The following is a 25,915-nucleotide window of genomic DNA, read 5'->3' on the forward strand; positions in this document are numbered from 1 at the left end:
CTCCTCCTTGCCAGAGCCTGCTTGGCACCGGGACCTCCGGTCCAATGCGCCCTTCTCCCTCCCAGTGGCACTGTGTGCTGTACCCCACGGCGGCCAGGGTACACGGGGAGAAGCCGAGAGCGTGGGAGTGCTGGCCGTGTCTGAACCACCGAGGGGCCCGTGGAGTCCGAAGAAGGGACCGTCCTCAGACCCCGGGACACCCCGCCTCCGCCGCCCCTCTCCCCAGCTCGCAGGCTGTGGGGCTCGGCCAGGGCCAGGCACCTGTGGGAACCCCAGCCCTGCAGCACGGCTGGCCCGGAGGAACCCCACCACCACTCGTCCCCGGCTGTCACAGCGCAGAGCCCCAGCCTCCGCGTCCACCACCATGTCAAAGACAGCGCTGCTGGGGCAGGACCCCGGCAGCCCGCCCAGCCTGAACAGCAGACCCCTGCCCACCCTGGAGCAAGGCTACCCACTTGCCGGAGAGACCAGCGCACTATCGTAAGTAGACATCTGCCGGGGCTGGAGGTTTAGCTCAGCGACATAAGCACCTGCCTTGCAAGCAGGCAATCGTGAGTTCGATCCCCGGTACCGATAAAAAGGAAAAAGATTAAAAAAAAAAAAAAAAGTAGACACCTGCCCCTGGGGACCCAGGAGACTGCAGCCACGCCTCCCTTCTCAGTGCACCCGTGAGACCCTGGAGACCCAAGAGGGTGGCCCTCAGGGTTCTGCGGTGACCTTGTGGCCCCACACACACTGCAGGATTCCAGGGGCCGTGTCCTGTCTCAGGCAGAGGGCCTCACCCTGTTGCCTTTTAGGCTCTCGCTCTCTGTCTCCCTCTCTCTCTGTCTCTCTGTCTCCCCCTCTCCCTCTCTCTGTCTGTGTCTCTCTGTTTCTGTCTCTGTCTCCCCCACCACACCCTTCTTTCCCCTCCTGCAGGAACCAGATGGACTCACCTTCTAAGTCCATGTCCTGACTTTCACTGCCCCACACTGGAACTTGGTCACTAGGGCTTTATTGCAGGCAGGACTGCTCTCTAGTGGCCAGGCTGGGTCAGTGAGAGCTGCGCGGGCAGTGCCCAGCATGGGGGGTGCCTGCCTGGTGGGAAGAGTCCAGTCTGTACTCTCTGACTGTCCCTTGTCAAGCAAACCTGAAACGCCACTTGTATAAAGCACACAGCCACGTGTTTGACACGTGTTTGACACATCTCGGAAGGTACATGCGTGTGTCACACATCCGTACAAATGTCACTGAAAGTACCAGCCACCTGTGGGGAAGGAAGTCGGAGGCTGAGAGCAGAGATGAGAGATTTCTGTTATTACGAGAGGTTTTCATTGTGCTTTGCTGCAAGTTTTGAATTTCTCACTGAGTCACTACCTTGTTCTGTTTCTAAGTATAACTAAGGAGAAATAAATGCATCCTTTTACCAATTACAGCATTTCTAGGAATTTTTTCTACCGAGATCATAGCACAGGTATTTGTGACCACAATATGTTTACTGAAGCAATAGTGACAATATTGAAAATGTGTCAGGGATAAGATATTTAAGCTGGGTGTGGTGGCACACACCTGTAAACCCAGTCCTCGGGAGGCAGAGGCAGGAGGATTGCAAATTCAGGTCCATCCTGAGTTATATATCAAGACCTTGTCAAAAAGAATGGTTAAAATATGACATAAACATACTGCAGGAAACAACACTGCAGATAACTCTACAGATGTGGAAACGTGTGGCATGTTTCATTCGTAGAGAAAATTAGCTGAGGATTCATTTGTACAGTGGCCTTTGTTAGAATTCTGAGCATCAGGACCAAACAGTGACACCCCAAGGAAGCTGTCATCGTGTGCTTATTTTCAATCAGTGGGATTTTGGAATTTCTGATTATAATGGCAGAGAATTATTTTTCAAGGAAAAACACAAAGCTCTCTTTCTAACGTCCGGGCATCTCCCCACCTGTGCTCAGTCCCGAGAGTCCCCATGTGCAGGGCCCTTTACTAGGGGGTGCAGCGGCTTCTGCACACCTCACCTGTCCGGGGGGGGGGGGGGCCCTGACAGGAAGGCAGTGCCGAGAGGGAAGGCAGGTGGGGAGAGGGCCCTCCAGAATTAACCAAAGGAGGAAAGGATCGCATTGTTTCTTTGCTATATCTTGCAACAGTCACAGCTATCAAGGAATAAGTTACTTTTGGGGGGCAGGGATATCGGGCGACCCCATTTTGGGGTAAACAGAGCCAGCCGGGACCAGTGACCGCAGAAGGGAAGGGACATCTTGGGGTGCATCAGTGGCCACCAGTCCCCCAAAGTGCAGGACACCGCCCTAGGTCCTGAGCCCCGTGTGCCAGGCCCCCTGCCAGCTTCTCTCCCCTGTTCCATGGCTTCTAGACCTGTGGTGTCGGTGGCTCAGCCTGAGAGGTCAGACCTCCGCGCCTCCTCCTCCTGAGGGCCCCCCGCATCCAGGCGAGGGGCGCCCCTCCCAGCCCACCCAGCCCTGGCTGCCTGCTCCTGGTGGCCTGGCCAAGGTGTGACGCTGGTGGTGACCATGAAGACCACGGCCACCCGCAGCTGGGCAGCTCTCTGTGATTCTGTGACTCTCTTGGTTCTTGCACATCCTGGGGGCACAGGCAGGGCCGGAATTATCACCAGCGCCCTTGCCAAATTAGGAGGCCGAGGGGGTGAGCCGCCGGTGGGTCCCCCAAGGCGAAACTAAAGAGGCGGCTCACGGGCAGAGCCAGCCCTCGCAGTCGGGCTTTTGCACTCTTTCCTTTCAGTTCCCTCCGTGACTCCGCGTGCTCCATCCCGCTCCCCGCCCCCCACAACCCATGTCAGCACCGCTGTGAAGGACACAGGACTGGGTACCCAGCACCCATGGGGCACACAGCAACTCCTCTACGTGCACAGCGGCAGGTGCTGTTAAATCTTCATCTGTATGCCCTGCATGGCGGGCTCCACTGCGGAACAGCCCTGGGCTGCACGTGGACAGAGACCTGTCTCAGTTCGTGTCCACGGGGATTAGTTGAGCCAGCGGTTAGGAAGTGGACAGAACCCTAAACAGCCACACAGGCCCACGGTGCTTTTTGCTAGTGGGCGAGCTACAACTGACCCGGTGCCAAGGACTGTCCTGGAGATCATGCACAGTGCTCTTGTCCCAGTCTGTCTGAGTGTCAGGGACGCAGCAGACTCAGTGGACAACACCTGAGAGGGTAAAGCACGGGAGGGTGATCAGGAGAATCCAGGGAGGTCGGCGTTTTTCTCTGCATTTTCTTTAGCGCCGGGGTGTGTTCAGTCATGACTGCGCCTCAGGAGCGAGCCCCAGGCCTGGGTGCGATGCCCAGGGCGGACCTGGAGGCCTGAGGGTGTCACCTCCAGCACCACCCCAACAGGCTCCTCTCCTCTCCCCAGGCCAACGCAGGCCCTGATCCATCTGCTGAAATGCAGCATCGGCACCGGGCTCCTGGGGCTCCCCCTGGCCGTCAAGAACGCCGGCTTGTTGGTGAGGAGCAACTACGGGCTGGGGCCTAGGGTGCCCCCGGGGTGGGGAGGGTGACCCCCAACTAAGGCATTCACAGGCACAAGACAAGGGCTTGGCTGTGAGTTTCAGGGCCCCCAGGTGCCCACCCTGCCCTGCACCCAGCAGCCAGCTCGACTGCGCCCTTGCCTGGCCTGGTCCTGGCCTCCACCTTCTGGACTTTGTCTCCCTGTCACCTGCGCTGCCCTCACCTCGAATCTCTCTACCCCTTACATTCGCCTCGCCCAAAACTCTCAGGCGGGCTGTGCTTCTGCATGCAGCCGACCTTTCCTCCGAGCTTGACCGAAGGCTGTGAGGCTGGAGAGGCCTGGCTTCTCCTCCCACCTCGCCTGGCACCAGGAAGCCCTGTAACCTCTTCTGCTTTGTACTGATACCACTACGCACGTCCCCTCCACGGCATGGAGCTTCCCCTCCCCAGGCTGCTAAGGGGCTCCAGTGTCTAAGGAGGACACGGCGAGACCCTCACTGCCTCTATCCAGCCTACAGTGGACTGCAGCTGAGACTCGGCATTTGGAGTCCTCTGGGCTCCAAATGGCCTGCAGGAGGGGTGTGTGGCCAGCCTGTCCTGTGGGGGTGTGGACGTTTTAAGATGGCTCCTTAGACTTCAGATGCTCCTCCTAAAAGCTGTTGGGTGATTTCTTATCGCCCCCCAACACACCATGCTCCCCCAGAACCCTTGACCGGGATCCAGAGGAGAGAGATTTGCTGTGTATCCTTAGATCCCGGGAGCGTAGGAACCAACAGGACAGGAGAGACTGCCCGCAGAGGCCCCTCCCGTGAGGCCCAGTGGTGTGAGCTCGTGGTCCCCTCACTGGTTCCTGGCGGCAGACGGTGTTGTCTCGGGGCAGGAGCGTCCAAGGCAAAGCAGAGGGAGGGCCTCTTCTGTCCTTGCAAATCTCACTGGGAGATTACTTATAACCAGCCACACTGTTGTGAAGGATTATTGATCAGCCAGGCACAGACAGCAGTGACCTTCCACTGAGATCATTGTGTGCACACACACAGACACACTGTGCAATGACTATAGAGATTCATGATTCTCACAGTCCATGGGGGAGGGTCAAGGACAGCTGGTGGACAACAGCCCGAGGACCCTGCTCAGCACCCCACAATGCATCACACAGCTCCTCGCAGCAGAATCTCAGGTGTGTCGCAGGGTCAGCAGGCCCCATGCAAAGCACGCAGTGCAGGAAAAGGGGCCTGGGTCCTCCAGTGTCTGAGAGGAGGTGAGAACTAGGGACTGAGGAAAACTGTACCCCAACTTACTGGCTGTCAGAAGTGCTGAGCTACGTCCCCAGTTATGGAGGAACGAGGTTCTAAAGAGGCAGCAGGGGCTCCCGTGGCAGGAACGTACACAGCAAGGTCACAGCGCGGGGACAGCACAGGTCAGGTCACGGCCTGCGGGATGGCAGGTGCATGTAGCTGCCCAGCTCATGCTGACCCACAGGAGAAGCAGTGGCACAGCAGGTGCGGGGGAGGATCAAGGGACTCTTGGGAAGGCAGGGCAGGAGCAGCCTTCCGCCCCCCTCGCTGGGCCCTGGGGCCAAGGTGCTGCTGATCACAGCAAACCCTAACCGGCTGCTTCTCTCCCGGGAGGCCTGCAAGCCTGGCTGGTGCTTCTCCCTGCGGCCAGGCCCTCTTGAGCTGCACCTCGGACCACAGTCCCAGTGTCTGTATTTTTCTGTGCTGCCTTCCTTGACTGCCCAGTCCCTGTCTGAATGCACATTAATGTCTGTCTAAGTTGGCCGTCTTTACTACTATCCAAGGGATTATAAAGGCATGCGAGTTGCCATGCAGGACGCTAGCAGGCTGGACAGGAGGCAGATGAGAACAGATGCAGCCATGGGGAGTGGTGCCCTCTTGGTCCCTGGAGGAACCCAGCTGGAAGGGAAGCTCCTCAGGGCTCCTAGGATGGCAGAATGGCAGAACCGCAGGGCCCAGGACACCCCCCAGGGCCCCTTGTCCAAGGCAGGGCTGAGAAGCGGGGCGGGCTGGCGCCTGACTCTGCCTCTCCTCTCCGCAGGTCGGGCCGGTCAGCCTGCTGGCCATCGGGATCCTCACAGTGCACTGCATGGTCATCCTGCTGAACTGCGCACATCACCTCACACAGAGGTTAGAGCCCACTTCCTCCCACGCTGGGGAGGTCGAGTGACTGCTGGCCCGACTAATGGCCATGTGCCCAGCTCCTGCCCCAACCGCTGTACATCCTGAAGGGTGGAGGGGCTGGAGGGTTACCAGGGTCCCTTACAGAAGACACAGAAGCACCCCACAAACTTCGGGGTGCCTGAGAGATGCTTAGACATCCACTTTTCCTTCTAATCGCCCCACCCCTTGCCAGGGTAACTTGTTCCAGGCAAACCCCTTTTCAGACAAGTTAGTAACAGCGATAAACATAGTTAACCATGAAAGGAGTCGTTTAGAATGACTTCAGTCATTGAAAGTCCACATAACACTCAAGATTTACCCATTTAAATTTGAATGCAAAAAGCAAGATCAAAAGGGAAAGACATGGTGGACTACCACTCAGTCATGAAAAAGAATGGGGTCCTGTCATTCCGGTAACATGGATGGAGCTGGAGAGCAGAATGTGACGTGAAACGAGCCAGACGCAGACAGACAGACAGCACGCGTTCTCGCCCCTTTGGGAAACCAACCGTCAGCCATGAAGAAATACAGACCGGAACAGCGGCCCCTACGGCTGAGAAACGGGTAGAGGAGGGAGGGGCAGAAAAAGACTGAGAGGGACTCGTAGGCCCCGGGACCACCACTGGAGGGGAGGCAGGAGAATTGGGGAAAAGGAACCAAAAGGAAGTGAGGACGTGCAACCCGGGGCTGCAGGGAAACCCTGCCCTGTACACACAGCGTGTGTGGATGAGTATGATCATTTACGGAAGGAAAAGACGATTGCAACGGCCCGAAGATGCTAAAGAGACCCTCGGGCTGGGCGCTCCCAAAGCCTTCAGATCCCAGGAGGTCTCCTAAGGAGAGCAAGTTCACTCCTGTAAAGCCAGATCCTTGCAGCCCAAGCAGGCGCCTGCTGCCCCACCGAGCGATCTGTGCCCTGCAGCTCACCAACACTTGTGGGAGCCTTTGCTCACCCAACAGCTACGTTAATCCTGCGAGCTTGCTGGGCCAGGTTAGCACAGCAGAGCCTTCCAGCGAACCTCTGTGTGGGTCCTGTCTCTATCCCCATTTTACAGCTGAGTAAATTGAGATGTAAATGCTTTGCCCAGGGTCACACAGCTAAGAAGTGGCAGAACCTGTGTTTGGAGACCTGTCTGACTCCTTTCTTAGCCAGTTTGTAAATCTGCCCTTCCCTGGACCCTGCTGGGCAGACCTGACCACCTTTTCCTGAGCTTCTCTTCCTCGGCTTCTCTTCCATTTCTAATGTGGGGTTTCTAGAATGATGGCCCAAGAGCTGACTACAGCCTTCAGGTGGACGATTGGGAGTTTGTTTTGTAAGCCAATGTTTTAAAAACTTGAAGATTTCACATTAAAATTTTTCCTTTTTTAAATTGCTGTTAGCAGTGTTTGCCGTACCTAATACCCGCCTTCACGGTGGGGACTGGTACGTGTGCATGAGACGTGAACCATGACAACGACACCCTATCCTTTTTCCGGCTTTCTGTCTCCCACCCCCGTCCCATCCCCTCCCACTGGTGACTGATCCCAGGCGTTCACACACCAAATCATCACAAGCTACTGTTGACTCAAAACAAATCCAGGGCTCCACTTAGGCAGCTGTGCTTTAAAAGAATATTCAAACAAACAAAAAGAATAAAAAGCGGCCTCCAGAAAGTCAGAAGAGCTGTCCCATTACCGGGATGAACAGTGCACCCGAGGTAACACACGGGCATGCTCTGGTCACTGGCCTGGGGAACAAAACGGAAATGTTTGAGTCACACTCTCCCTGTCCTTACCTCTAGACTGCAGAAGACCTTTATGAACTACGGGGAGACCACAATGTACAGCCTGGAAAACTGCTCGAGCTCCTGGCTGAGGACCCACTCGGTGTGGGGCAGGTAGAGCCACAGACGCGGGGGGTCTGGGGACAGCAGCAGCCCTCACGGTCGCCGCGCCTGACCGTGTCTCTGTTCATCCCAGCTTTGATCCCAGGCTCTTCTCGGCAGCTGTGGGGCACTGCTGAGCCTGCCTCGGAGCCCTGCCACCCCTTCATCCAAACAATTCCTACCCGGCTTGGAAACACCCCTCCAGACCCGTGTGATCTGACCCACAGACTCATATAATTTGCATTGTGTCTCCTTGTGCTTTCTCATCAAACACCACATCTCCGTGTTTCCCACGTGGGCAGAGGCGCGCAGCCGCTCCCGAGGGCGGCCGTGGACTGTAGCTCCATCCGCTCCCCCCAACTCCCAGGAGGGAGCACGCAGGCTGTCGCTTGGCTGGCAGGCGAGAAGCAGCAAAGCCGGGAGGAAGGAAGAGCACGCTTTAAAACTCTCAGGAAAACTGCAACCTCAGAGCACAAACTTTGCCGAGGTTATACTACCTTTTTAAAAAAATTTAATCCTAAGTCCTGCTTTTTGTTTTTGTTTTCCTCCTCCTGGGCTACTCATGCTTGGATTCCTCAGAGTTTTAAAGCTACACTAGGTCTGCACGCTAAGCCCCATGCTTTCCCCAGAAAGCTTTTCTTTGCATGCTAAAGACTCAGACACCGACCGCAGACCTGCACCTCGTGCAGGAGCGACAGGCCGCTCCTCAGGTACCCCAGCTCTAAACACCACACACACAGAGCCACGTTCTGCCCTCAGCAGACGCCGGGGTACACAGCTCAGATCTGAGCACAATTAGACCGCATGTGGCCGCTGGCTCCCCGGGCCACAGTGCGCCCTGCCTCGGCTCAGCACCACACCTGCCCAGTGTGATCTCTTTAGCTCTGTCTACAACTGTTGCCAATGCATCCTGAAGTGGTTTTCTGTAATCCAAGTTAGGGACAAGGTGAGGTCGCCATCTACCCTTTGGGCAATCTCCTTAGCCCCCATCTGGTGCCCTTCCTGTGCTTGATATGCAAATGGTTTCTGCCTTGGCATCTCTGATCATCTCAGCAACCTTGTGAGGTAGACAGGGCGGGATTTTCCTTGTTGCTGTTGTTTTATTTTTGAGATGGGCGCTTGCTCAAGTAAGCCAGGCAATCCTGCTGTCTCAGCCTCCCAAGTCCTGAGACTGTAGGTGTGTACCACCACGCTTGGCCAGGTGGGATTTTATGGCCCCAGACATAACGAGGTGACCGAGGTGCATAGAGATAAAATAACATCTCAGGCAGTGACATGGGTAGCAGGGAAGCAGAGACCTGCGGAGGTCCTCACGCTGCAGCCTTCCCGGCAGAGCACTCCAGGAGACAGGAGTCACACCATCCCGTCCTGGATTCGGAGTTGTTCATCCTCTCAATCAGGAGTCTAATTATCAAACAGGCAAGGTGGTGATCAGCTTCTGATGACACCAAATAAATATTTAGGGCAGGAATGGTCTCAGAGTTTACCCTCATCCATGCTTGTTAGGATAGAAACACTCTAGTGAGTCCGGCATAGTGGCTCATACCTGTAATCTCAGCACTCGGGAGGCTGAGGCAGGAGGATCATTGCGAGTTCGAGACCAGCCTGGGCTACAAAGTGAGCTCAAGGCCAGCCTGAACTGCATAGTGAGACCCTGTCTCAAAAAGACCAAGAAAGAAAGAAAGAAAGAAAGAAAGAAAAAAGAAACACTGTAGTGTAGTCCTCTCTGGAGAGGACAGTACAGTTGTTTGGGGTCACACAGGCACAGAACCCAAAGCATGGAGCTCCCACACACAGAGCTTACCCTATGCCATTTATTTGGATATTCAGCAATTTAAAAAGAGCTGGAAGCATTTGGAGAAATAATTTTAGCTCAATCAATGATTTGTACTTTTTAGTGTACCAGGGGAGCTGTCCATCCCAGGTAGGAACGTTTCACGCACCTGCAAGCCCAGAGGAGAAAGTCAGTGGGAATATAAAGCAGGAAGGCACCGCCTCCCCCAGCCCTGGGTACTAAGGTTGGCACCGAGCACCACGTTAGGACAGGGCACAGCCAGGCACACTGTGTCTGGTCATGGGTTACAGCAGGCATATGAAACGAATTCTCCCTCTGAACTATTCCTGCTAAAAAATGAAGAAACAGCCAGTCAAGCCATTGGCTCTCACACCAGTTTACAAGAAGCACAGGGGATAGAGGACTAAGGCAGATGACGGCAGATGATTGGCACCAGCCAGTCCAGGAGACAGGACATATGACATCGGGCAGCTCAGGCGTCTGAGGTCTTATTTTTGGCAACAGCCAAAAACAAAAGGCTGCAAGAAAAAGGAAAAACCAGGGCAAGCAGAATACAGCAACTTAAAAAGCAATTTGGGGACGGAAGGCCTGGAATCGAACTCAGAACCTTCCAAAATTTGCCAGGCAGGTGCTGTGCCATTGAGCTAAATTTCCAGCCCACAACTTATAATGTTTAAGGGTTCTAAGGCAATACTATGTCTAAAGCGGGGGTGTTGCTCAGTAGTAGAGCATGTGCTTAGCATGCAAGGGGTGTTGAGTTCCATCCCAGCACCTCAAGAAGAAAATAAAACTGTAGCAACTGTTTTTAAAAACAGCCTGGAAAGCATCCTTAGAAATAACATTAATGTTTGTCTTCTCTTCTGCCTCTTTTCTTTCTCAGGTACACCGTCAGCTCCTTACTAATCATCACCCAGCTGGGTTTCTGCAGTGTTTATTTTATGTTTATGGCAGACAATTTACAACAGGTAAAAAGGCCTCTTCTCTCCAGAGAAAACCAGGCTTCCCACTGCACGAGTTCCACTAGCAAAAGTGAAACCTGGACCCCATGTGGGGAGCAGCGTCACCTCTACGCTCGGTTAGACCAGTTAGCAGTTCTGTCCGTCCTGAGACTCACGTGCTAAGGGCATGAGAGGGAAGCCCGGCCACCTTCCTGTGCAGCCTGAGAAGCACTCTGGCTGTCTCGAGATGGCGTGAGAAGGGGCTGAACTAAACATAAGGCAAATGATTGCAACCTTCCCTTCTTGCATCCCTAATACACTCTACAAACGGGTCCTGGCATTCGTTCTCAGCTTTGAGGAGAGGCGCACACTTGGTTCTGCGTGTCCACACATCCGAGAGGTCTCGGACCAGGTCTAGAGATGGGCAATTCAGGCAGGTGGATTTCCAGCTTGTAGAGCTAAGGTCGGAGAGGATACACGTAGGATGAGTCTCTTTCTCTAGTCGTAGGAAAGGAAACAGCCCTTTGGTGAGCAGCAAGAGATGGGGCTAAATGACAGAAGGGCCATTCAGACTTGAGATTTAACGATTCTAAGCATTTCCGGTTATCACACTCAGGGCACTGCAGTTACAGTGGTCAGATTTAGGAAATAAAAACACATGGCACCCAGTTAAAGTGGAATTTCAGGTAAATGGTACTATTTTTTTCACTTTGAGTGTGACGTATTCGTACTGAAATTTGTCTGCTGATTATCTGAAATTCCAATCGCACTGGGCGCCCTCTGCAGACCACCTGCTCCCCTCTGCACTGTGCTCTCTCTCAGATCGTGGAGGAAGCCCACATCATCTCCAACACCTGCCAGCCCAGGAAGATCCTGGTGCTGACCCCGATCCTGGACATCCGCGTCTACATGCTGACGATCCTGCCCTTCCTCATCATGCTGGCATTCATCCAGAACCTCAAGGTGCTGTCCATCTTCTCCACGCTGGCCAACATCACCACCCTGGGAAGCATGGCTCTGATCTTTGAGTACATTGTCCAGGTCTGTGTCCGAATCTGCAGCCTCTGAGAGCACGGGAGGGCTGCGATCATGATGGGCAGGTGAGGGAGAGGAAGGTGGCCCCTTCCTGGGCAGTCCCTGGCAAGGCGACACGTAAGAACGCTCCTTCCCCATGACCGTCAAAGCTAATCATCAGTCTCCTCCTCCTCATCATCGTTGTCGTGTTGGACAACAGTGCATCATGAACAGCTCAGAGTTTCTGTGTACCTTCTTGTGTAAGGGGTGACTGGGAATTTGGCGGTGAGTGAAAACAGCCAGCTGAAGTGTCCACTGTCACAGATGTGTTCACGGGGGGACAACACCGATTGAATAACCGCCCAAACTGTAGCAGTAGTGGGGGACAAGGGATAGAAACATGGATGATAAAAGAATTCGGTCTACTTGCAGCCAAGTGCTCTATGTACCTTATCTCACTGGGGCTTCAGGCTGCTCCTTTTTGGGGAGTACGATCCTCACCCTGTGTCCAGACAAGAAGCACAGTAAACGCCAGGCAGTTTCCCACCAATTCTGGTTGGTTTGCTTCCTGGGCCTGTGCTCCCTCCCAGGTCCTGAAATTACACCTTCCCAGTTTCATTTCTTTGGGGCTGAAAGTTTCTGCAGTGGTATTGGTTTCCTGTCGCCCGTAACAGATAGAGCGCTGCCTAGATTCTCCAACACAAACCTTGCTTGAAGTGACTTCGAGTATAGAGGACAGGAAGGGGGTGGGGAGGAGGTTGCTATTTGCAGGGAGAGGCCCCCTCGGTAAGGAGGTGGGGAGCACTCCTGCGGGGGTTTCCTCTCCTCTTTGTCCCTGAACTGCAGGATCAATTTTGATCTAAAAAACCCTGCCTGATAGCCCTGCATTTTCCCATGCTGCATAGCCGCTGGAAACGAGGGGACGCATCATTGTTCATCCGACTCTGTTCTTCACAGTTACATTGGGTGGTTGTGCTGGATTTCCAAAGAAACCCTGGCACTCGTCGCATTTTCCATAGTGGATGTTATCACGTGGCTACAGACCGCCTCCCTGTCTTCCTCTTCCTCGTCAGTCCTCAGCAAGCACCCTGTGCTGCCCACCGTGGAGTTCAGCGCGTCCCTCGGTCCTCGGCTCCCCTGGCCTCAGGAAGCCCCTCCAATGTCCTGAGGCTCGCTCCTGCCCGGGGTCACAATGTCCTCCACTCCCTGCGAGTCAGACGCTTCCCAGTCTGAAACCTGTGCTTTGTGCTGCCTCGAAATCTCCTCTGCCAGATAAACAGTCTCAGGGCACGGACAAGCGATTGCCAGCACGGAGCGGCCTCCCCTCAGCTGCCGAAGAGCCCTTATTTCCCCCCGAAACCCCTGACCAGCGCCCTCTCCGCCCAGGTTCCACAGCAGTGACACAGGGTGCCCTTTCATCACCCTCCCTGTTACACCACATCCAGAAACTCCACTCAGCACCTCGGACTCTGAGTCTCACCTGGACCAGTTCCTGGCCCCATATGAGCTCAGAACTCAAATTCGTCTCGTGACTTAAAAAAGCTTTTCGGCGCCAGGGACCAGTTTCGAGGTAGACAGTTTTCCCAGACAGAGGCAGGATGAGGGTTTGGGGATGATTCAAGCGTGTTACCTTTATTGGGCACTTTATTTCTATTATTGTTCCATTGTAACATATAATGAAATAATTATACGGTGCACCGTAATGCGCCATCAGTGGAAGGCCTGGGCTTGTTTTCCCATGTCTAGACCATCCCACTGGGACAAGGGAGACACTGACACCCAGTGTCTTACCTAGGTGGGACTACTCTGCAGTTTCATTCTGGCTGCCACATGGCAGCGTACCCCACTTCCCAAAGATCGGACTCTGGGATTAGAAGCGGGCTCTTCAGTGCTTCTGTGGCAGTCATAGGACACTCTTCTTGGACTTTAATCCAGAGCATATGGAGACTTAAAGTTGCCTCTAAAAACTTTAAGGTTACTAGCATTTGTGGTCTCAAGCAGTTGATCTTCCTCCCGCATAGACAAACTCAGTTCACCTGACATATTCACCGATGGTCATGGATCCAGCCCGTCCAGTCTGGGGCCTCACAGTGGCTGGGAATTAATGTCCAAAGGCTTCTGAAAGCTGAGCGGGTAACCTTACAGCAGCCGGAAAAAAGAGGCCCTGGCTCAGTCTCTTGAAATCCCTGCTAATGTTTGAAACTCATCAAAGAATTCCAGTGTTCACTGGTCACACTCATCATGCCAGTCTGGCTTTGAATGCCTCCACTTTATCCGCCAGCTTGAACACAGTCTCTTTCTTCCCGGAAGGAACAGGCTGAGTTTGTTGAGCAGGTTGAGTGTGTCGCATGAGTAAGCATGTTTTATGACTCGGTTCTGTGTCACTGAAATGTACTCCCAGTTGTGAGTGTTTTTGTAAAAGAAATTTCTAAAGTGGCTCTCGTAACTCAAAACTCAGGCCAGGGATCTACGATTAGAAAGTCATCTCGTTTCTGTGCAAAAAGGAACCTGTGCGGGCTGCATCCACCTGCCCACAGAGCTGCGTGAACGGATGTGAGTTAAGGGCAGGTCCTTTGTGTGCTTGAGAATCACGTCCTGCAAAACATCACTGAGTTCTGCTGACGTTTTTTTGGCTGGCCAGCGTTTCTCCACGGGGGACACGGAGGATAAACTCACATTCACTATATCTTTGACCTCATTAGTGAAACCCGAAAGCTGTGTGCTCATGGTAACCGCTCTGTCTGCACCTATTCTGACACCAAATGACCAATTCCGTTTTCCTGCTATGTAATCATTCAAGCACTTGAATGATCCTACAACTGTGGTTATTGTTTGGCAACAGAATTGCACATAACACAACCGCCCGCACATCTTCCTGAAAAATGCACCACACAAACCAGCATTGCTGCCTTGTCAACATGGATAGACTCACCCCCCCAGTGACCCATTAATCCTCTCAAGCAATTGTGCCTCAGTGTCCACTGCTGTTTCGTCGATTTTCCCAGCTACACTGCCAGCCAAAAGAGGAGCACGTGCCCCTTTTCCAACCTCAGCCTCTCCGAAATATCCATGACGAATGCTCTCAGCAGCAAGCAGGATCAGTTTCTCACCAGCAGTAAAGGGCTTCTTTGGCTTCTTGGCTTTCACAGTACGGTTCAACACTAAGCATGCTGCCCTCAGCAAGAGCACATTTAATGAAGTGCTGACCTCCCACGATGGCTTTTGGTTTTCATGTTGTGTTTTTGTTATCTTTTGAAAAGCTCCAAAGGCTTGCCTTTTAGTACAGGGTGCTTGGTCAGTCTCCACGTGGAAAAGCAGTTTAGGTCTCACGGCTTCGTCAGAGAGCGGTCACCACCACATTCTACACAGAATGCAAAGCGACTGCTGCAGAGACCCCACAGTTTAAGCAGACACTTGGTATTTTATTTAATGCAGTGTTCTTTTTGTCGGCAGTCTTAGAGTCTTCTGCTAGCTCATCTGTAGAACTCTTCCTCACCCCATTTGAAGAAGCTCTCTTGTGGGCTAAGGATACTTGTGGACTTAACTGTGATTGAGATAAGTGCATAGTGCAAGAAAGAGACTTGGGCAGATGTGGTAAATAAAATAATGGGTAAGTTGTGCACAGACTAAAGTAAGTGTGGGATTCTGAGTTAAAGCCTGCCACCAGATGCAGCTTAATTGTCACTCGCCACTCACTGATAACATTTTGATAGGAGCATGCAAGTGCTTGACATATCACAATCTCTGCACTGTCTACTAATGTCTACTAATGTTATCCTGCATTTACAGCCACTCCCCTGTGCTAGCATCACTGCCTCAGCTCCACCTCCAAGAACCAGGCTTTAGATTCTCATGAGGAGTGCACGACCGAGATCCTCCATGTGTGTGGATCACAGGAGGATTTGTGCTCCTGTGCAAATCTAATGTGAATGCTGATCTGAAAGGAAGCTCAGGCAATAATGGGAAGCAACAGTAAAGGCTATGAATACAGGTGGAACTGATGTCCGCTCACCTGCTTCTATACAGCCTGGTTTTGAGCAGATGGATTCCTGCCCCAGAGTTTGTGGTCCTTGGTTTGAAAGTTAAGAAGGCTGACCAGGTGGTAGATGTCTCTCAGATACTCCTGTGCTTGCGAGGTCAGGTCTAACCTAACTTCTGCCAGCAAAGGTTTTGGGTGACTTCCACACCACAGCAAAGCCAACGCCCTTCTCTTGTCTTTTGTCCTTTCAGGGAATTCCATATCCCATCAACCTGCCCCTGATGGCAAACTGGAAAACCTTCTTGCTGTTCTTTGGCACAACCATCTTCACCTTTGAAGGTGTTGGTATGGTAAGACTGATGAGTCTGAATGTGAATAGTTTCCACTGCACTTCGGGGTGGCCACTTTTGAATGTCAGGCGTCTGAATGAGTAGAATTTATGAAAAGTGAAGAACAGGATCATGTCCTGGAGAAGGAAAAGTTAGCTCGAGTGTGCAGAGGGCCTGCAGGTCCGTGCACCACATTAAGCCCCGAAGGCCAAGTAGGAGTTTACTAACCAGCCAAGTCCAAGTTGGAAATCCCTGAGCATGCGAGAGAAAATGAAAGCAGTGTGGACATGGAGGCCCTTCCCAAGCCTGGGCCAACCCAGAGAAAGACGCTTGTGCTTCCTGATGTTCCCCGTCTTTCCACCTTTTCTTTCCCACCCTTTCTGCCTCCAGGTTCTGCCTCTGAAAAACCAGATGAAGAATCCGCAGAAGTTCTCCTTCGTTCTGTACCTGGGGATGTCCCTCGTCATCTTCCTCTATATCTGCCTGGGGACCCTGGGCTACATGAAATTCGGGCCAGACACGCAGGCCAGCATCACGCTCAACCTGCCTAATTGCTGGTAGGTCCCTGCTGGCCTCTGGCGGGGTCAGAAGAAGCCTGAGATCTGGGCGTCACAACAGAATGGCAGGGCCTTGGGTTACCACTGACAACACGTGGGAAAGGCTCATATTAGAATTTATTAATTAGTGTTTACTAACATCATAATAGCTCAGCTTGGTGATCCAGGCAATGTGCAGACTCTTGTTTAATTTCTAATCTCATCCCTATGAGGTGGCATGATTATTATTATTATTATAATTGTCGCCAGTGCATAGATATGGAAGTTGACATTTGGAGAGATACGTAACTTTCTCAGCCACATTGTTTGTGAGAAGCTGAAACTTGAGTTCAATCTGACCTTAAAGTGTAAAGTTCCTAAAGCAGAAATGAATTGAGGAGGACAAGGAAACAGAAACAGAACACAAAAGGTATAGCTCACAATAATGACCGGAGTCCCACAGGTGGCCTGCTGTCCTGGCCCCAGCCCCAGAAGTGGACCTTCTCTTCCACAGCCCACATGGGGCCGGCTCGGGAGTTCGTTCCTTCACTCATCAGGAAGTGTGCTCGGGGCTGGCACCTCGTAAGTGTGCACTGCACAGGGGCTGTGACTCTGACAGCAGCACTGGGCAATGGGTGACTGAGTGGTCAGGAGTGCAGCTCTGAAGCTCACGGGTGGGGTTTGCATCCTGGCTCACATGAGACCTTGGGCTCCCTTACCTGTCTTCTGTAAAATGAGGGTGATACTAGTGTCTATCTGTATCAGCCAGGATAGAATAGTTATATTTTAATGTCAGCAATTAAGCTGATTTATTTACAAGAGACTTTGAAGGCATTTTTAATTACTTAAATATTCTTACTAAGCAATGCATGAACTATTTTATTCTATACAAAAGTTCTAGATCTGGGGCTGAAGATTTAGCTCAGTGGCATAAGCGCCTGCCTTGCAAGCAGGCAGTCGTGAGTTCGATCCCTGGTACTGATAAAAAGGAAAAAGACAAAAAAACAAAACAAACAAAAAAAAAAAGTTCTAGATCTGAACTTCTCTAAGTCTCTTGTATGTGTTTAAAATTCAGAATAATTCATTTTTATGTATAAAATTTTGATTTTTGAAATAAGTATGCTTTAATTTGTCAAACAAATTAGTGTTTCTGCTTTCTTATTCATCTGTCTTCATCTGTTTTATAATATATTTTACTAGGGCCTCTTTTTGAGATACGATCTTGTTATGGCCTTGAACCATATATACTGATGATATCCACGCTCCCCTCCCCACACTCTCCTTACACCCTGTTGTAGTCAGGGATTTGCAAAAAAAAAAAAAACAACTTAATACTGGACACATAATTTATAGCATTATCTTAAAATGGTCCCCAAAGAGTCAAATACAAAAGAAAGAGTGCAGGAAACTGTCCACACTGAGACCCAAAGAATCCAGCTGAGGGCCTGGATCCCATGGCAGTATCCTGCATGAGTCTAGCTGAAGACCTAGAGTCCCTGACAATGCCCCTGATGAGCCCAGCTAGAGGCCTGGAGTCCATGATGATGTCTTGTGTAAGTCTAACTCATGGATCTGTGCTGGGAAGGCCCAAGGCCAGCAAGCTGAAGGATCTGTGCCAGTAGGTTGAGGGTTCTGTACTGGAGCCGGGAAGTGAAACTCAAAGTAAGAACCAAAGCTCTGAGGGACCAAAATGGTGGAGTACTATGCAGCAGAGAAAAAAGCCTCCCAGAGAGTCACCATCCAGACACTGGAATATAGCATTGTGTGGAAGACAAGAAGAAGGGAAGTGGGTCCCCTGGACACAGTAAGAATTTGAACTGCGAACTGAAGCCCTCAGAGAGAGTGAAGAAAGAAACTCCAATGAAGGAGGTAGCTGGTAGCACTTTCTCCCTGAGACACAGGACTCACTGAACTAAAGGAGCAGTTCAGTCTCTCTGCAGAGAGACGTGGCAATGGAGGGGAGCAGCAGACATAGGACTGTGCTGGCCATTGGTCAGTGCAGAGGACTCAGTCTTCCCGCGGGAGAGAGCAATTAGCTGGAGTCACCTTGAAGACAGACCAGCTGAGCTGGGAACCCAGAACTGCTGCTGGCTCCATCTAGAAGCTCCAAGTTGGGCTCAGATCCACGGGAAATGCTCAGACAGCAGGGAGCCCAGTGAGTCTGGTTTCAAGACAAGCCTGCTGAGATTCACCACCACCTCGCCAAAAAGCTCCTGCTGGCTTGCTGGGACAGATCTGCAGGAATTGGCACACTCTGTCTACCAGTAAAACAGAACCCTGGAAGTGGGGTTTTTTTTTCTTTCTTTCTTTCTTTTCCATTTTCTTTTCCTTTTCCCTTTCTCCTCCATTGTTTGATCTTGTTCTGGGGCCAGTGTGACCGTGGTTCCTAGCCTCTCTGTGGTGTGGGTGTGGTTCTGCTCTGTTCTTCCTTTAATCTCTTCCATCTCTCTTTTCCCCTCAGTCCTCTGCACCAGTTTCCCAAAGCTTCTGTGATTCCCCTTTGTCCTCCAACTTTTTCCCCTCCTCTAAAAATTTAATTCCTTTAATTCATTTAGATTTTAACTCCTGAGGGCAAAGCTGGCTGGTACACGGGTCTCCTTTCATGCTGGCAGCCATCCCCAGGGAACCTCCACACTCAGCACCACGCTGATTCAGTTCAGCCGGTGTTACAAGCTGACCACCAGTTGCCAATCCACCGCACACCCCCTGCCTCGTTCCCTCCTCGTCTAACAGTGGGACAGAGGAAACTGCTCCAGCAATAAACGTACTCCATGGCTGTTCACACAAGTGCGTGATTCCACCTTCATCACTGTCCGTTACGGTGCAGCAGAGGAAACGCTGGTGGTGGAGCAGCCACTCTCCAAAGGGCTGCTGGCTGCATGGCAGAGGGTGCAGCAGCCGCGGAGCCTCCCCAGGCGGGGGCAGCAGCGAAACGCTGCAGGTCTTCAGTGAGCAGCTTGCGAGACTAACCTGCTCCCCGGTGGAGTGATCACGAGCACGAGTCGGTTTACTATTCCAAAGATGCTTAGGAAAGCGTAGGAACTGCCCAGCATGCAGTAAGCCTCGTGCAGACTGAGCGCCGTGGTTGTCGTGCGTCCCCACAGCCTGTCCCTTTGGGCTGAGTAGGGTAATGAAGTTTCCCAAAAGCCAGTGCAGCAAAAAGAAAATGTCACCAGCCCCACATGCCTCACAGTGCTGTGGTAATGACCAAGGGGAACAATCAGTGCGGAATCTCTTCGAAGCTGTGCCTTATTTTCCATAAGCAAGCTACCATCCCACTCACTATTCCCTGGGAAACTGGGCTCCCATGAGCCACTCTCCTTTCTTGAACTGCAGCTAGAAAACATGGACATGGAATTCCTTCTGGACTTCGCGCTTGTGAGCTGCCTTTCCATGGGAGCCTTAAGCCAATGGCCCCTCCCCAAACACCAGCGACTCAAAACACCAGCAACCCAAAAAAGATGGGTGAGGCATGTGAGCAAACAGGTCCCAGGCAAATAAAGATGACCATTTTATATTCAAAAAGAAGCTTTAGGGGCTGGGGATCTAGCTCAGCAGCATAAGCACCTAACTTGCAAGCACGCAATCGTGAGTTCAATCCCTAGTACCAAAAAAAAAAAAAAAAAAAAGAAGAAAGAAGCTTTAAAAAATAATAGAAAAACCCCTTTTAAAAAACACAGTGGGGGCTGGGGATTTAGCTTAGCAGCATAAGCACCTGCCTTACAAGCAGGCGGTTGTGAGTTCAATCCCTGGTACCGATAAAAATGAAAAAGACAAAAAAAAAAAGAAAACACAGTGCAGAGACCAGTAGGCAGTCACACACTGCTTTTGACACACAGGGACTTCCATGCTCCTGGCTATGAGCGGTAGGCCAACAGCCATCAAAACTTAAAATCACATGCAAAATTTTTACCCAGCACCCTCCTTCTGGAGTTATGTATTATACGAACACAAATATGTAAACAAAAACACTCTTTGCAGCTTTTTGAAAAAACACAGAATTGTCTAAATGTCCTTGAATCGTCACTAGTTTGAAACTTGCACTATACCCACACAGTTAGAAGGTCAAGCAGCTGTGAGACACAAGAGGCAGATCCCTGTGTCCTGACAGGGGGAAGTGCTGGCTGAAGGTGTCAGCAGTGTGCAGAGAATACAGCCACGTGTGTAAGCAGCCTGTGCACACGTGCACACATGCACTCGTGTGTTTCACACTCTGGGTAAGCTTGTGCACACGCAGGTTCTTTCCGGAAGGCCATGAAAAAGTGTAGCATGACCACCTGTAGAAAGGGAGGCGAAGGGGGGAAAGTGCTCTCAGCTGCACAACTTCTACACAGTGAGGTTCACTCCGTGCAGAGCTTTTACAATTAGAATCCCAGGCTCTCGAGACGCACGCATGACTCAGGGTTCCCAGGAAGGGGCGAAACCAGCTTCCCAGGCTCCAACAAGCAGCTTGGCCTGTGTCTTGGGACGCCAGCCAATTCTGTAACTCAAGGGCGAGCGCCAGCTCCTGGGGGAGCGCACGAGTCCTGACCGCCGCTGCTCGGAGCCGTCACATTCCGTGCCCTCTGGGTGATCTGTCTGCAGGTTGTACCAGTCAGTCAAGGTGATGTACTCCATCGGCATCTTCTTCACCTACGCCCTGCAGTTCCACGTCCCAGCCGAGATCATCATCCCATTCGCCATCTCCCAGGTGTCAGAGAGCTGGGCACTGCCGGTGGACCTGTCTGTCCGCACAGCCTTGGTCTGTCTGACATGTGAGTAGGACACGAGGCACTGCCCAGACCTGCAGCAGGGCGCCGCCCTGGTGCCCACCCGCCGCAGTCGCCGGCTCTGTCTTGCCTGTGACCTCGGGCGGGATGCTCCATCTCTCTGGAGCCCTGCGTTCCCTCCTGAAAAATGTGCGCTTTAAAAAATACTGCATAGGAAATGTTACGATCACTACTGTCGGGCTGATTTACCGAGAATGAAGACATTCATTCACCATGTAACACTCCGGCAGCCCGGTTGAAGGAGTCCTGATCTAAGGAAGCTGGGGAACGTGCTTGTGTCACAAAGAGCTGCAGGACAGAGCGCAGACACGAGCACAGGTCACGTGGCACCAACCTGCATCTGCTGGGCCACTGTTTCTACTGTAAATTACAGTCAAGTTCTCTATCGAGAAGTTGTGTTTAGTTGTAAAGGAACCCAACGCTGATTTGTTCAGTTCCGAAGGGTCGTTTTGAGGGGCATCCTCTGCCCTCTGTCCCCACCTCCTTTCCCATCACTGTCGTCCCATTCATTCCCGCCAGGCGCTGCTGTGGGTCTTTAGGAAACATTGCAATCGGAGCTGGGAATTGTTTCTCTGGGGCACAGCCAGAGGAATCCCAAAAGGAAAGGGTGGGGTGATTCCCCTAGACAGCCAAAAGCTTGGGGGGCTTCTGTATCTGCCCTGAACCCCCATGAGGTTATCGTACAAGGGAGACAGCGGTAGTCCCAAAAACTCTGGGAGTTAACACTTAAACCTGAGGCATCGAGGTACCGAGAGCTTCAGCCCAGGGTCAGGAGAAACCACCTGCTCTTGGAGCTGTCCAGCAGCACGCGGCTGCCAGAGCAGCAGCCTAAGAGAGTTCAGGCAGGAGCAGCCAATCCCTGCTTGGCTGAGATGTGAGCCCCAGTCTGCACCAAGAAGCCAGGGAGCCCGACACACATTCATTGTTCTGAGATCATTCCTCGCTGGGTTGGAGAGAAGGACTGTGTAGTTCAGGCCACTCCAGAGCAGGGCAAGTGTGGCTAGAGACAGCTGGCCCTCCAGTGACCTGTTCTGTCTCTGGTACTTACCAAGTGACCGCTTCCTCCTCCTGTCTCCATCCATGGATCCTGGTGCCTTCGCCCATTCCAGGATCCCCTGGGGGCTGTTCCTACAAGCCTAGGGCCAGGCGTAACAGTGGGTAATGGCAAAGCTGTAGCGTGACTTAGAGCTGACAGGCAAATGCTGACAAAGAAAATAAGAGCACTGTACGATGAACGTTAACGCTCCCAGCGTCACATTGAGGCTCAGGCTGTAGGCAGGGCACCCTCTGCACTAACGGGTCCCGTGGCTTGGCCTGGGCTGGCACAGGGGTCCCTGCGATGGCAGAGATGTTTCAATTAAACCTAGAAGTTAGGAAAGAGGCAGATGGCGGAGTGCAGGCAGCCTGTGCCTAGGGAGCAGGCCGTGCACAGTCCTGGAGCCCGCACTTGCCTGCGCCCCCAGGGAGCGCCCAGAACAGCAGGGAGTGGGGAGAGGGGAGCTCAGCATGGCGCAGGGCCACGTCCTGAGCCCCCGAGCCCTCCGTGGTGCTGCAGAGTCCACCAAGGAGTGGGGCTGCCCCGGCCCGCACTGAGCCCCTCAGCATCTCCTGAGGCGCCAATGCTTGGCAGCTCTGTCTGCATGTCTTCGCTGTGGGCCCAGCAGGGCACTCCCAGAGCACAGGCGCTGTCCCTCCCGGGGTCAGCAGTTTGCTAAACAGCCCATGCAGGACAGCTGTGAGCAGGTCCCTGCCCCTACTGGAGGCCCTCCAGTGTCTCTCGTGCTCCGCTGAATGACAGGCGGTGTCTCTTCAGGGACCCAGCAAGTTAGGGCCGGGTGACACAGCACCTTCCTGGGGAAATGTGGAACCCTGAGTCCGACCCACAGCACCACCAAAGAAAACCTCCAGCACTAAGTATAGATGCCTCCAAAATGACATTTTATAGGAAAACCATAGTTATATAAAATTAGGTCCTATAAATTATACATTAACCCATAGAAACATTATCAAAATCAGATTTCTTCGGGAAGGTCCGTGATGCATGTTCGGTGTATGTAGCAGAGGTGGAGAGGCAGGAGTGTGTACAGAAGGAAAGAGCCGGAGGACGAGGAGCCCAAGGCAGTCTGCACTACGGTGTCCTGCTCAGTTAGCAGAGCCTGTCACAAATGGGCAAGGAAGCGTGGACACTGGGCTAACAACAGCTCTCTCTCTCTCTCTCTCTCTCTCTCTCTCTCTCTCTCTCTCTCTCCATCCTTGCTTCTAGACAGAAGTGATATCAGCAGAGTACGAAGTTTGGCTCCAGGTCTGGGTTTACGACTCAGGCAGCTCTGTGTCCAGTGGAGGGGGTGGCCCTTAGATGTGACTTCCATGAAGTGTGATTGAAATGGATGGTGACTGCTTTGGGGTTTGGCTTTGGTTTGATTTCGAAGTACTGGGGACTGAGCTCAAGGCTTTTACACGCAGCTCCATTTTTATCTTGAGATAGGGTTTCACTACATTCATAAACTGCACAGGCTGGATTTGAACTTGGGAGCCTCCCTGAGTGCTGGGACTACGGGTGTGTGACACAACACTCATGGTGAAAGTTTAAATTTCATCTACCAAGGTATTACAGTAAAGACACTGCCGCTGAGTCCCTCAAGGGGCTCCCCTTCGCTTCCCCCACACTCAGCCCCTTGTTCCTGCCGCTCCTGAAGCAGCTCTGGAAGGCCTTGCCCGTGAGTGTCTTTAAGGTGTGACAGAGGATACAGTGAACACCGCTGCGAGGGCTGGACAGTGCAAAGCGAGAGCCAAAGCTCTCAGCAGCCCTCGTGCACCTGCTCACCAGAGCCGGCGCTGGCTGACTCCAGGCTCTTGTCACAGTTCAATGACCATGAAAGACAAATCTTTTGAATTGATTCAGGGCATCGAGGCAGCCTGAACAGCTCGACCCACTAAGAGAGGACTTCCAGAGCTGCATCAGAGAGAGGCCAGAACAGTGGGACGAGCGTCCCGAGCAGGGGGAGAGCTGTGGGGGGCCAGCGGCAGTGTGTCCCTTACTGGAATACCTTTGAAACCTTCAATATTCACGGCGTTTGTATCACACCACATAGACCATTCTTATCTCCACTGTGTGCACCCCCGAGGGTCCTGTTTCTCTAGAGCTCTGAATTTCCCCAGCCCAACTTGAGGAGCTGGCGAGGTGAGTGTGGAGGAGACCCTGTGTGCCAAGAGTCCTGCACTGAGAGCATCGGTACTGATGGGCGAACAGGAGTGGACTCAGGGTCCTGGCCTGGCTGATAGCCCTTCCGGCCCCTCCTCAGGGGCCTCTCAGGCTCCCAAGTGATTGCTGCTTTCCAGGCCCCTGGTCACAGGGCCGGTCGGTGACCCCAAGCTTTCCCTCTACCCCCAGGCGTCTCTGCCATCCTCATCCCACGCCTGGACCTGGTCATCTCCCTGGTGGGCTCCGTGAGCAGCAGCGCCCTGGCCCTCATCATCCCGCCACTGCTGGAGATCATCACCTTCTACCCAGAGGACATGAGCTGCGTGACCATCGCCAAGGACATCATGATCAGCATGCTGGGCCTCTTGGGTTGCATCCTGGGGACCTACCAAGCCCTCTATGAGTTCACCCAACCCGTCAACCGCTCCATGGCCAACTCCACAGTAATTTACGCGTGATCGTCCATGTTGGCTGTCCCTCCGCCCCGTGTTATTTCCACGTGGATGTCATATATATTTCAGCAAACCCCGGCATCTCTGTACTAATTAGCAGTCTCTGTATCTTTCCAAGATAAACGTAGATAACACAGGTAGTTCTGAGACCTCTCTGGCTTTTGGTTTTGGATTTATTTGGTGACCTTTGTACCTCTCAGTCAAAAATCACATCCTATAATTTATATGATCATTTTTTTTTTTTTGTACCAGGGATCAAAGTCACCACCTCACGGTGCCAGGCAGGTGCTTATGTCACTGAGCTAAATTCCCGGCCATCACTCTCATTTAGTGGGAAAGAGACACCATTCTTCCCCGGAAAACCACAAATAAATACTTTTTACTACAGAAGCTGCCCTATCAGATTTTTAAAAGAAGGTAGCTGGACTAGAAGAAGGGGGAAGTGGAGAGGTCACAGACAGAACAGAACTTAGCCCTTTCCCCTCCAGTCACGAGCTAAGCCACCGCCCTCTGCCCTCCCGTGAGACCCTGGGCAGGCTCCTCCCCCGCTCTCAGTCTTGGTCCCCCACTCTGTGAAATGTGGGGGTGGCCTAACTGGCTATCAGGGGCTCTTCCAATGCTGACTTTCTGAAGGTGAAAAAAAATAAATGTACACTTTATCCTCCGAACACAGGAGTGAAAATTGTTTCTCATCATTCAACTTAACCTATTGCCTTGGAGACAGGAACAGGTTAAGCAATAAAAATCTGGTTTTAGCCATGTTTCATCCTATTGTTTTCTTTCAGCAAAAATTTACATTCCTCTTCACACCTCACAAAGACTTCCCCACCTGGGAAGAGGTCACCTTTTGTTCTTTTTCTTTTTCACGTTTTTCTTCCTGATATTCTAAACCCAGTTAGCGCTTAGGCTGTGGCGGGTGAACTGGATCCACTGCAAGGGTGTGGATCCACGGTATGTGGTGGAGGGGAGCTGGGAAAAGACGAGCTTACACGCTGTAAGCCACAGCGTGCATTATTGTGGGGTTTGTTCTGAGGACAATTTCCTAATATGGAAGTCAAAATGTATAGCACTATGACTCACCAGTTTACGTCTGGAAATTTACCCTGAAAGTCTTTTGTGTTTGCAAAGTTGTATGCAAAGGGGGAGTTTGTGTCGAGTGAAATAGAAAAATTTAGAAACATGCATCGCACATGTAGTTTAAAAAATGATTAAAAATAATAAGATTAATTATGATTAATCCAGAAAATACTATCATCCTCCAAAATATTGCAAAAAATATCAACTGACACATAAGTATGTACTGTTGGTGATTTATTAGTGAACAAAGCCAGTTACAGACCTGTGAACCAAAACACTAAGAAAATAAAGCTAAAGACCAAGGTCCCAAAGGG

At 52.1% G+C, this 25,915-nt stretch overlaps 1 protein-coding gene across 1 annotated transcript; it reads left to right on the forward strand.

Annotated features, from left to right (window-relative positions):
• Slc36a3 (solute carrier family 36 member 3) lies at window positions 1-25,167 on the forward strand. Its single transcript, XM_013146730.2, has 10 exons — window positions 1-480; window positions 3,374-3,464; window positions 5,524-5,612; window positions 7,427-7,522; window positions 10,186-10,270; window positions 11,066-11,284; window positions 15,488-15,586; window positions 15,956-16,122; window positions 20,686-20,855; window positions 24,262-25,167. The coding sequence occupies exons 1-10, from the start codon at window positions 365-367 to the stop codon at window positions 24,528-24,530; spliced, it is 1,401 nt and encodes a 466-aa protein (XP_013002184.1). The 5' UTR covers window positions 1-364; the 3' UTR covers window positions 24,531-25,167.
• Window positions 25,168-25,915: the final 748 nt, after the last annotated feature.

The sequence above is a fragment of the Cavia porcellus genome, unplaced genomic scaffold (assembly GCF_034190915.1).
Source record: "Cavia porcellus strain 051 isolate PalLab524CR breed Dunkin Hartley unplaced genomic scaffold, mCavPor4.1 scaffold_19, whole genome shotgun sequence".
In the NCBI taxonomy this organism is placed as follows: domain Eukaryota; kingdom Metazoa; phylum Chordata; class Mammalia; order Rodentia; family Caviidae; genus Cavia; species Cavia porcellus.

Excerpts from the sequence above, each read along its gene's own strand:
- Slc36a3 (XM_013146730.2), top strand. The coding sequence starts at position 365 with ATGTCAAAGACAGCGCTGCTGGGGCAGGACCCCGGCAGCCCGCCCAGC. Across the intron at positions 3,465-5,523 it reads TCAAGAACGCCGGCTTGTTG|GTCGGGCCGGTCAGCCTGCT; the intron begins GTGAGGAGCAAC and ends TCCTCTCCGCAG. Across the intron at positions 11,285-15,487 it reads TCTTTGAGTACATTGTCCAG|GGAATTCCATATCCCATCAA; the intron begins GTCTGTGTCCGA and ends TTGTCCTTTCAG.